This window comes from Pseudophryne corroboree, chromosome 1 (genome assembly GCF_028390025.1).
Source record: "Pseudophryne corroboree isolate aPseCor3 chromosome 1, aPseCor3.hap2, whole genome shotgun sequence".
Taxonomy (NCBI): Eukaryota; Metazoa; Chordata; class Amphibia; order Anura; family Myobatrachidae; genus Pseudophryne; species Pseudophryne corroboree.
Genome location: NC_086444.1, coordinates 365,568,291 through 365,581,117, shown reverse-complemented (window position 1 = coordinate 365,581,117; position 12,827 = coordinate 365,568,291). Strand labels below are relative to the sequence as shown.

The 12,827-nt window shown below is 42.0% G+C and overlaps 1 protein-coding gene across 1 annotated transcript in view; it reads right to left on the bottom strand.

Moving 5' to 3' along the window:
* Positions 1 to 6,727, bottom strand: part of LOC134945665 (solute carrier family 2, facilitated glucose transporter member 9-like) — a 60,810-nt gene extending 54,083 nt beyond the window's left edge. Inside the window, exons 1-2 of the mRNA XM_063935136.1 lie at positions 6,605 to 6,727; positions 4,061 to 4,221 (exon numbers count right to left, since the gene is read on the bottom strand). Of these exons, the coding sequence (XP_063791206.1) occupies positions 4,061 to 4,221; positions 6,605 to 6,727 (284 nt within the window). The remainder of the gene's footprint in view (positions 1 to 4,060; positions 4,222 to 6,604) is intronic.
* Between the last annotated feature and the right edge of the window lie 6,100 nt (positions 6,728 to 12,827).

The following is a 12,827-nucleotide window of genomic DNA, read 5'->3' as shown; positions in this document are numbered from 1 at the left end:
GATTTCCTCAGCAGACACGACCTTCACCCGGGAGAGTGGGGACTTCATCCAGAAGTTTTCCACATGATTGTGAACCGTTGGGAAAAACCAAAGGTGGACATGATGGCGTCTCGCCTCAACAAAAAATTGGACAGGTATTGCGCCAGGTCAAGAGACCCTCAGGCAATAGCTGTGGACGCTCTGGTAACACCGTGGGTGTACCAGTCAGTGTATGTGTTCCCTCCTCTGCCTCTCATACCAAAGGTACTGAGAATTATACGGAAAAGAGGAGTAAGAACAATACTGGTAGCTCCGGACTGGCCAAGAAGAACTTGGTATCCGGAACTTCAAGAGATGCTCACGGAGGATCCGTGGCCTCTACCTCTAAGAAGGGATCTGCTTCAGCAGGGACCTTGTATGTTCCAAGACTTACCGCGGCTGCGTTTGACGGCATGGCGGTTGAACGCCGGATTCTAAAAGAGAAGGGCATTCCTGAGGAAGTTATTCCTACTTTAATTAAAGCCAGGAAAGAAGTGACCGCACAACATTATCACCGCATTTGGAGAAAATATGTTGCGTGGTGTGAGGCCAAGAAGGCTCCAACGGAAGAATTTCAATTGGGTCGATTCTTACATTTCCTGCAAGCAGGATTGTCTATGGGCCTCAAATTGGGGTCCATTAAAGTTCAAATTTCGGCCTTATCAATTTTCTTCCAGAAGGAATTGGCGTCAGTGCCTGAAGTACAAACTTTTGTCAAAGGTGTACTACATATACAACCCCCAATAGTGCCTCCAGTGGCACCGTGGGATTTGAACGTGGTTCTAAATTTTCTCAAATCTCATTGGTTTGAGCCTTTAAAATCGGTAGATTTAAAATACCTTACATGGAAGGTAACCATGCTGTTGGCCCTGGCTTCAGCCAGGAGAGTTTCGGAGTTGGCAGCTTTGTCATACAAAAGCCCATATCTGATATTCCATTCGGACTAGCGACTTGGAGGACTCCAAGTTACTGGACGTTGTCAGAGCATTAAAAATATATATTTCAAGGACAGCTGGAGTCAGAAAATCTGACTCGTTGTTTACATTGTATGCACCCAACAAGTTGGGTGCTCCTGCGTCTAAACAGACGATTGCACGTTGGATATGTAGTACAATCCAACTTGCACATTCTGTGGCAGGCCTGCCACAGCCTAAATCTGTAAAGGCCCATTCCACAAGGAAAGTGGGCTCATCCTGGGCGGCTGCCCGAGGAGTCTCGGCATTACAACTTTGCCGAGCAGCTACGTGGTCAGGGGAGAACACGTTTGTAAAATTTTACAAATTTGATACTCTGGCTAAAGAGGACCTGGAGTTCTCTCATTCGGTGCTGCAGAGTCATCCGCACTCTCCCGCCCGTTTGGGAGCTTTGGTATAATCCCCATGGTCCTGACGGAGTCCCAGCATCCACTAGGACGTTAGAGAAAATAAGAATTTACTTACCGATAATTCTATTTCTCATAGTCCGTAGTGGATGCTGGGCGCCCATCCCAAGTGCGGATTGTCTGCAATGCTTGTACATAGTTATTGTTACAAAAATCGGGTTATTACTGTTGTTGTGAGCCATCTGTTCAGAGGCTACTTCGTTTGTGTTATCATACTGTTAACTGGGTTCAGATCACAAGTTGTACGGTGTGATTGGTGTGGCTGGTATGAGTCTTACCCGGGATTCAAGATCCCTCCTTATTGTGTACGCTCGTCCGGGCACAGTACCTAACTGAGGCTTGGAGGAGGGTCATAGGGGGAGGAGCCAGTACGCACCATGTGACCTAAAAGCTTTTTTAGATGTGCCCTGTCTCCTGCGGAGCCCGCTATTCCCCATGGTCCTGACGGAGTCCCAGCATCCACTACGGACTATGAGAAATATAATTATCGGTAAGTAAATTCTTATTTTATATGGCGCCACAAGGGTTCCGCAGCGCCCAATTACAGAGTACATAAGCAAATAATCAAACAGGAAAACAGTGACTTACAGTTGAAGACAATATAGGAAAAGTACAGGGTAACGAAACATAACTACATCAGCAGATGACACTGAGATAAGTATCTATCAGGGTGGCCAACAACTGCAGGATTTAGGGCAGTTGAGGATTATTAAAGTAAGAAAAGGATAAGCACATGAGGGAAGAGGGCCCTACTCGTGAGAGCTTACATTCTAAATGGGAGGGTCACGCAGACAGGGGTGACACAGATGGGGTAGACCAAGTATGGGACAGAGGGTTAGGATGAAATTTGGCTGGGTTTGGTAAAGAAGTGGGTCTTAAAAGCCTGTTTGAAGTTCTGTAGAGAGGTGGAGAGTCTGAGAGGGAGAGGTAGAGAATTCCAGAGAAAGGGAGCAGCACGTGAAAAATCTTGGAGGTAGGAGTTGGAGGAAGTAATCAGAAGACAGGAGAGTCAGCGTGCATTAGCAGAGCGAAGAGGACGGGTGGGAGAGTAAAGGGAGATAAGGTCAGAGATGTAGATGGGAGAGGAGTGGGTGAGTGCTTTGTAAGTGAGTGTGAGAAGTTTGAATTGGATTCTGAAAGGGAAGGGAAGTCAGTGAAGGGCTTGTAGGAGAGGGGAGGTGGACGTTAAGATGTTAAGAAAATTATTATTATGATAGTTTACTTTGTCACCGCAAGGTTCCATAGTGGCATACATAGGGCCTGATTCAGAGGTGTACACCATCTGTATTGCGCATTTGGATGCAGCAGCGATGCGAAAATATGGGGACCAGCCACATGCAAAACTATGCGGACGGCTGCTGCAGGTGCTGGTGGACAGAAAGCATAAGATATCTCCGTTATCTCCAGCTATCCTATATGGTACATTTAAGGGATACTTGATTCTTTCTTTAAACATGTGGACACAGTAGTCCCTGCATATTTTAAGGGCAGAATTAATTAATAGTCCCCTAAATATATACTAAAACTCCATATTGGGATTCTCAAACACAGGGTTGTCTCAGGTTTAGGGAACAGGAATATTAGCTGTACTCATAATCCAGACTATAAGAGTAAAGGGCACTGTCTAGCTTTGGGTCTCTACTAATGTTCTAGGTATGATGTTTTTAATGTAAAACTCGTTCGCATTGCGCATGTGCTAGCAAAAACAGTGACTAAATATGCGTACACATTGTGATCGCAAAGCAGCCGCTGTTTGACTGACAGGAAGCCAGCGTTTCTGGACGGTAACCTGCCGTTTTCTGGGTGTGTCTGAAAAAATGCAGGCGTGCCCAGGCGTTTTTAAGACGGGTCTCTGACGTCAACGATGACCACTTCCATCCTCTTGTTTAGCAAAAATTGTGGACGACCTCGCCTGGCGCAGATAGGAAAAATCTTCAATGTCCTGGTAATTGCATATGATTTTGCGATCAGACCGCATATTGGCCCTCATTCCGAGTTGTTCGCTCGCAAGTGAATTTTAGCAGATTTGCTCATGCTAAGCCGCCGCCTACTGGGAGTGAATCTTAGCATCTTAAAATTGCGAACGATGTATTTGCAATATTGCGATTACACACCTCGTAGCAGTTTCTGAGTAGCTTCAGACTTACTCGGCATCTGCGATCATTTCACTGCTTGTCGTTCCTGGTTTGACGTCACAAACACACCCAGCGTTCGCCCAGACACTCCCCCGTTTCTCCGGCCACTCCTGCGTTTTTTCCGGAAACGGTAGCGTTTTTTCCCACACGCCCATAAAACGGCCTGTTTCCGCCCAGTAACACCCATTTCCTGCCAATCACATTACGATCGCCAGAACGATGAAAAAGCAGTGAGTAAAAATCCTAACTGCATAGCAAATTTACTTGGCCCAGTCGCAGTGCGGACATTGCACATGCGCATTAAGCGGAAAATCGCTGCGATGCGAAGATTTTTACCGAGCGAACAACTCGGAATGAGGGCCATTGCGATGCATTCACAATTTTTACGATGGGCATTTTTTCACTATTTCTGGGCAGCAAGTATTTGATTGCAGAAACTGTATTTTAGCAGAAACGGCAATCTTTACTGAATTAGGCCCTAAATCTGATGTCTTTTGCATACATGTCTTGTGAAGTGTTTACTTACTTGCCATATCTGGAAGATAAGTATCCTGATCCCAGAGACCCCATAAGCCCTCCAATGCAATAACTGGAAACAATGAATGACCATAATAATGTGAGGCTACTATCAGCAATAGGCAGACGGTAGCGATGTATCCATGTGTCATTGATAAAGGTCTTTACAAACTGGAAGAGAAGGGCTGGACAGTCATTATGCATATCCGTTATAATTGCTTTTCTTACATCTCATTTATGGATTACATACCACAAGCATGATTCATCTGGTGGCCACTGGCCACATACTGCCCACTAAGGTTCTCTATGACCTGCACCCTTCAGTTCCATTACATGATATGCGTTGGGCAATCCCTGCAGTAACATGACAGTCACACAGTCCTACATATCAGCCAGTTGATCTTGTTTATTGGGGTGGAAATGTCAGCAGTCTCTCACATGCATGGTTTACTGTCTTTGTGGTTTGTCCCAAAATCCTGTGGGCATATAGTCAATAAGCACATGTAAAAAAATTATTGCATCATTTATACCAGGGGTAGGCAACCCTTGACACTAGTGCTTACAAGTGTCACTAGTGTCAATCCCTCTTCTAATAAGTTCACTGGTGTCCATAGAGTCAAACCCTCTCCTACTAGACACGTTGCTTCTCACCTCCTACTCCACCTCTCACAAAGAACACTTTTATGGTGAGCGACAACTCTCCAAACAGAAGAAACCAAGCCACAATTAATCCTACTAAGTGGCATATCTACAATTGATGCAGGATGTGTGGTGCACATGGGCCCCATTGATGCAGAGGAGCCACAGCGCACATCCTGCACCCATTTAGTATACTTAGCTCTACAGTCCTGTGTCAGCACTGCACAAATAATGGTATATTTACACAGTTACAGTACAGAAATCACCATGAATATATTGTGGGCATCATATGGACGCATATGGGTTAATTTATGGCAGCAACGCCCAGATTATGGTGTATAATAGAGGAACCAGAAAAAAAACATTCAGCTTCTGGCAGGACCTAAAGAACTGCAGTATATGATGCCCGCGTGTATGTGGACTGATCTCAACTTCAACAGATGACAGTGCCCCTTACATGTGAACTATGGGCCTAATTCAGACCTGATCACTGCTGTGCGTTTTCAGGTCTGAACTGCACATGCACCGGCGCCGATGGCCATCTCAGCCCAGCGATCGCCTCTGCCTGATTGATAGGCAGAGGCGGTCGCTGGTAGGGAGCTACTCGTCAAGTACAAAAGCATCGCCGCTATGCGATGCTTTTGTTTTGTGCGGGGGGGGGGGGGGAGGGGTTGGGCCAGACATGCAGGGTGGACTACTCCTGTGCTGGGCGTCCCCCCGCGTGTCTGAGTAACTGATCCGAATTGGGCCCTATAGCTTATGTTAAGAAGATGGATAATTTGTGGTGGTAGATAAAAGTTGAGTATTAGTATGTTGTGGTTTGGTTGTTACTTTTATAATAACATGTAAGTTGAATTTGTACTCACTCAGTTGGTCACCTGAAGTACTATTTCATTTAGATCAGACCGAAATCATACAGTACAAAGCCAGTGACATTTTCAGGCTAATCTGTTACATTTGTAAATGTTTGTATGTGTTGTAATGGTAGTGACACTCTGAAAATATTGTGGCTTGTAGCAGGGCCACAACTAGGGAGGCTAGGGGAACACCTGACCTGACCATTGGACTTAATGGGGTGCTGTCCTGCAAAGTCTATAACTGCTCACAGTGTGCAAAGTGTGTTTTAGCACCATGCCCCTGGGCTCACTGAAAGGAGGTACTGCAGAGACAGCAGCAGCACCTGTCACACGGGGGAGGGGCTTGTGTCACCAGAGGATTCCATGGGGCGGGAATTGTTAGACAGTGATATCTGCCCTCACTCCTTTTTGCCCCTTTCTCCCCTTACCTGCAGCAGCCGGAGGTGGTGGAGGCGGGAATCCCCTCTCTCCTGTCTCTCCTCCTCGCCCGCCCTTTTCTGCCTCTCCCTCCTCTGTGGATGGGACAGGAAGTTTGTAGTTGCCCCCTTCCCCCTCATACTCCCTCCCAATCAGCCTAGCCAAGCATCATAGCTCCGGCCCTGGCTTGTAATGTTGAACGCCTATCACCCCCTGATTTGTTTTTTTTTTGCTTACCTCTGATTCATACAAAAGCAGCTGAAGTTGTGATTCTGTGCAGAAAGAAGCAGAACACTGGGGGGATTCATTATATTAAATAAATAATTAATACTACCAGAATTTATGCAACAGTCTTCACCCAGCAAAGCTGCCCCTGGAATATATACAGTATTTTGACACAGAAATATAGCAAGCCACCTTGTACAGCTGCATCTGTTGCCTGCATTGATGCAGGTAGTTATTATTTAGGTTATAACAACAGCCAGAACTTTCATTACAAGAGGCTGCTCACCTGTTATTAAGGAGCAGTCTCCTGACTTCATGTGATATTGGAAAGCTGAGACAGACTCTTTTGTAATCATTTCTCAATTAGGCTTTATTACTATATACTGTAGGCTTGTCTTGGTGGAAAGAGCACTCACCTGAGAGGGAGAGTTCAGGACTGATATATGGAACCCATACTGGAAAGAGCCTCCGATTCCTAGCACAAATATCAGGATGAGAAGGCCACGATATTGCAGCTGATCAACAGAATAAAACAGCATTAAATATAATTATTGTGATGCACAGATGTTTTAGAAAATGTGAATATCTGCAGTGTACCACGTATTGTGTGGGGATGTAATCACATTGCTGGCGGTCAGGATACCGATGCCAGAATCCTGACCGCTAGAAATGCCGACTTACTGGGGTTATTCCCATTCGTGGTTATCCACAACACCCATAGAGTGGAAATAGAACCTAAGGCGAGCCACCAAGCCCGCAGCATGGTGAGCGCACCAAGCCCGCAAGGAGCTTTGTTGCGCTCCTCCCCCCGCTGGCATTCTGGCAGCTGGGATCAGCCCGGCGTCGGTATGCTGACCGCTTGGATACTGGCCACAGCATACTATACCGAACCCATTGTGTGTATGCCATTGCATAAACTTGCAGATGGGTGACCGTCAATAGATGCTGTGTTCGCTTTTGCGTACAACTCAGAATCAGGCCCATTGTGTTAGAAATCCTCAGTGTCAGTTTAGGCCCCTAACATTAGATACTCTGGCGGGCCCTGAACCCAGATAGGTTCCTATAGAATTTTTAATACAACAAAAACATTAGGAAAGCTACTTATTTGCCCTGTGATATTACAAAATCATGATTTAACCCCATATATACTTCTGATGTGCTAAGGAAGAGACCCACTTGTGCTCCAAAGCTGTACACATAATACTGTTGCTGTACTGCCAGATCAGTGAGCATTACTTACTGGTGATCGATGTAGAGTCGCTAAATTCTGACATTATTGTTATAGTGCATGATGATATCACAGAGTGAATAGTATAAATCCATTATACAGAAAGAAATATTGACTAGTCCTTTCATTCAAATGGAGTACCACCTCATTAGTTATTGTCTTGCTATCACCCTCTTCATCACCCCCACTTCCCGCTTCCCCCCTACCCACATGTCTGTTTTCAGATGTTAGTGTAAATGTGATTTTGTTTTCTTTCTGAATCCAGCAAAATTATCTTTATGTTTTTATTTCATAAGGATTCTTGTTTAAAGTTTCTAATGAAAACACTATGATCAGAGTTCTTTTTACAAAGTCAGTTTGGTTATTGTCAATCTGTTAAATTGAATTGAAATTCATAGCCATGAAAAAATATATCAGTAGTATTAGTAACAAGTTCATTTACCACATCCTTTTGTATGGAGTTGATAACATATTTCTACAAGCAGGTGCTCCCGGCCACTATTGCAGTATTGTTATGTAGCCATATCTGGAGAAATAACGTCCCATGCTTTTTATTAAGAAACTCCTCAGGACTGTTGTCCATCACCAGCTGGTATTTAAAGTGGTTGTAAACGCATTTATCTGCCTCCACATCTCAGCGGCTTCCTAAGATTGTGTATGTTACTAACCCAAGATTGAACATTCGTTTTCAGAAGTAGGCACAATATAGCGGAAAAAATGGCCACTATAAACTCCTCTCACCCTGCCTCTGGCCTATTTTTGTATTGTAGTAAGCTTTGCACATAGTGTTACAGCATATAGAACAAATACAGTGTGATTATAAATTATTGAGTAAAACATAACTAAAAGTATATAAATAAACAATCCGTGATAATTCCCTTTCAGATATAGGGGGATATTCAATTAGAGTCGGAAGTTTCGACATGTCAGAAAGATGTCACTTTTCAATATCCCCCACAGGCACAGATTTATCAAGCCTCGGAGAGTGATTAATTTGCATGGTGACAAAGTACCAAGAAATCAGCTCCTGTCATTTTTCAGACACAGCCTGTAACATGGCAGTTAGGAGCTGATTGGTTAGTACTTTATCACTGTGCAATGTATCACTCTCCAAGGTTTGATAAATCTGGGCCATAAATTGCAATATACTCTTTTGTTTTTTAAATGAGAAAATGCAACACTATATTATACATACTACAGGAATTGCTTTCTGCTAATAACAACCTGGCCAGTGCAACAATCTATCTAATTTGACAGCCTTTTGCTACTAAGAAACTAACTACTGCAACAATCTATTTCATTTCACAGCTGCTTGCTTTTAACTGTTAACATCAGCCTCACATTTGTTCCCTTAACTTCAGTGGTGACTTTATTTTTACAATGTCACACCTCCCAGGGTGGGTTTTTAAATGAATTACCTGCTGGTTGCCAGGGGTTTCATGCGCTGGGTGTCATGCTCATTGCCAGGGGTTTTATGCGCTGTGTCATGCTCATTACCAGGGGTTTCACACACTTGGTGTCATGCTCGTTGCCAGAGGTTCCATGCTCTGGGATCCATGCTCGTTCCCAAGAGCAATGATCATTGCCAAGTGGATGTATATTCATGCCTGCCAGCACTGAAATCCCTCCCCTACTCCTCCCTCTTATCTAGTACTCCACTCAGGGGGTGGAGTTTTGTGGACTGACGCTGTTGCCTCGTGACGTCACAATGCAACCGCGTCATTCTGCAGAACTCCGCCCCCTGAGCGGAGTACTAGTGAAGAGGGAGGAGGTAGAGCAGAACCAAAGAGCACCGCTGGATATGCCCTGGAAATCTTCTGGGATAGCCAATCTCTCAATTGCAGCTGAAGGAGTTAAGTTAGCAAGGCGAGTTTATTTAAGGGTGGGTACACACAAGGCTATGTGTGTACAAGGCTCTATGAGCACCTAGTGTTTCCCCTCCTGGACCGATGATATCGCACAGTGACGTCATGCCATGGCCAGGCCGTGTATGCAGTTTTGGACGATGAGTCCAAAGTTAGCTGTATGCACGTCCGACACCAACGGTTGTTAATGACCTGAGGGGCCACACATCGCTCGGCAGCATACACACTTAGCGAGAAAGTGAACAACATCGCTCAAGAAGGGTCAAATGAGCATGTCGTTTAATTTATCACTAAGTGTGTATCCACCTTACCTTAAGCCTTAAATGTAAAGTGGATATCTTAATATGTGTTGTCATAACCAGCAGATATGATATATATCTTCCTTTTATAAGAAAAGTTTTTATGTCTACACACACACACACACACACACACACACACACACACACACACACACACACACACACACACACACTTTGCAATTTGCTAGCACTTTCTTATTGCATTTTTTAAAGTTTTTTTTCTGGGAGGGGTAATTAATCTCTCTAATTAGAGAGCTGCCAGCAATCAGAAGTTTGCACTGGCGCCAGGTATTTTATTTGTGTTAGTAAGGGTAGTGATCTCTGATTTCATGCTGCTGCTTCCCTAGCTATCAGATTGATACTGTATGCTAGTCTAACACATTTTATGAAATTTATTCCAAATACATAAAAAATTATAATTTTATGGAAAGGTGGATGTAGATTCCTTTTTTGCACAATTTTGTTAGTTTTTCCTTGCTGTGCATAAATAAGGCAGACACTGGGGTGAGAAAAGCCTTAGCAGTGGCAATGTACATTATTTTATGTTTTTGATATAAAATAGGACCTTAAGCTAAATGTATCCTACAGTATATATCCTATATACTACAAACTGACACTGCTTTGCCTCTTACTATATCTATTCTCTGTGCTGATTGCGTCATTTGGTCATGTTACAGACAGTATAAATGTAAATATAGTGGTAATTTATTTCCCAGGGAAAACATCAGCTCCTATTATTATTATCCTTTATTTATATGGCGCTACACAAGGGTTCCGCAGCACCCGATTACAGCGTACATAAACAAATAATCAAACAGGAAAACAGCAACTTACAGTTGATGACAGTATAGGACAAGTACAGGGTAAATAAACATAGCTACATCAGCAGATGACACTGGAATAAGTATCAGGTGGCAGAAGACTGCTGGATTTGGTGCAGTTGAAGATTATTAAAGTAAGAAAAAGGATAAGCACATGAGGGAAGAGGGCACTATTCGTGAGAGCTTACATTCTAAATAATAAAGGCTAGATTTCTGGTATAATATCTTTTATATTCCTTAAAAATAATTAACTAGGAATTGTTATAATACAGACTATACTAAAAAAAGTATTTTGTCAAGTTTCTGCAGTGTTATATTAGGGATCACTATGGAAAACTGGTGGTCGCATCCCTTAAATTACTATATGTCAAAAGCAATAAATAAACTATTATGGATGATAGTTTTGCTTTCCAGGTTATCCTCCTCGGACCCTGTATACGTGGGTGTAGCAGAACAGTATAAATTGGATACTCACCAGATCCATTTGCCAATTTGATTTTTTTAGAAGGATTAAAGAGGCTCACAGTCCAGTGTAATTCTTGAGTCCTGGTGAGTTTGGGTAGAAGAGACAAGTGTTCAATAGCGTAAAGTTAAATTTTTACATAGGCTGTTTATCTTAGGTTATAATGAACATTTGGATTAGATATTTCAGAGATGTGATTTGGGTCCTTTCACCCACTGCGTGGCATGACTTCTATAATGAGTTGCATATTTTTTTGAAATGGAGAACACTGAGCTAAAGGCAAGTGGTGATTTCACAATATTGAGGGAAATTCATCAAAGTGCAGTTTTGTAAAACTGACATTTTTTTCTTTAATTGGCATCTTTAAAATTCAAAATTTATCAAAAGTAAAATTACTGTGAAATCGCTAAATTAGAAATCATCATTAATTTTTTGCATGCTTTGTCAAACTGTGCGCAAAAGGTTAAAAAAAAGTACAGAAAAGAGATGGTTGCGAAAGGTGAGATATCTCATAACGTGCCATTTCAGTTATGTGTCAGCGGAATTTATTATTAAATGTTCAGGAACACTATAATTTCTTATTAAACATACTGGAGCACTGTAATTATTATTAATAATAATAATAATAATAATAATAATAATTATTATTATTATTATTACTATTATTATTAATAATAATAATAAGAATAATAAGAATAATAATTAATAATAAAAATCATTTGAGGGCACTATTATGTATTATTAAACATATAGGTGTGTTGTTATTTATTATTAAACATAATGGGGCACTGTTTTATATTATTATACATATGAGGGAGCTATTATGTATTATTAAACATACAGGTGCACTAATATTTATCATATAGGTTATGTGTTGTTACATTCTGTATCGGAACATTTACTAAACGAAAGGAAAAATAATGTAGAAGATGAGACCCAAAATAGACATTTTGAAAGGTATAACAGATTACATTGTAAGATATTGTATGGTGTTAATCAGGCAATCATGTAACATATAATTAAAAATCAAGGGGTAGCCTTACTAAAGCATCTAAAATTGAAAAGTAGTGTTGTTCTGTCTAGAATTTTGCAAGATGCAATACAACAATGATAGCTAGAATCCAGTTGCTATAGGCAATACTACCACTTTTCATTTTTAGAAGCTTTAGTAAATCTGCCCCCAAGTCACTCACTAATTAAATAAATAAAATTGCAATATTTAATTCTTATCATCAACTAAACACAACCTAAACAAGTAAAAATAGATGAGTATGGCGTCTACAGATTGCCAACAAGGGGAGTGGATGAAGTTGATATGTTATGTTTAGAAGAAACTGAGATATTTAGAGTTAACTATACATTATATGAACTTTTTAAATTGAACATAGCACTTTTATCCACAAAATATGTAAGTACACACATGATCTATAGGCACACACAAAAAATAGGAAATATATGTTACTTCCATACAGCGCTTAAAGTGGTCCTAGAGGAGTGGTGGAACCCCCCACCCTGTGCTTAATTAGTAAAGGGACTACTAGCACCTTAGACGCGTGACACCTAAAGGGGTGGGGTCTAAAAAAGAAATGGGCATGGCCACGCAATAGTATCCCCAATTCAAATTACGCTGCACAGCAGCACAATCTTATTCACATTACAACACATAGTAGTGTCCCTTATTCATGTTATGATGCACAGTAGTGCCCCTTTTACACAATGCCCACAGTAGTAGTGCCCCTAATACACATAATGCCCACAGCAGTGTGCCCCTTGTAAAATGCCCACTGCAGTAGTGCCTAATATGCAATACCCACTGTAGTAGTAGTGCCCCTTATGCAGTGCCCACAGTCGTAGTGCCCATTATGCAGACCCCTTCTGCCCTTATGCACATCTTATCCCTCACATATCTTATCACTTACACAGCAAACTTCTTAAAGGAATTTTAGAGAATCCATTTTCTGTA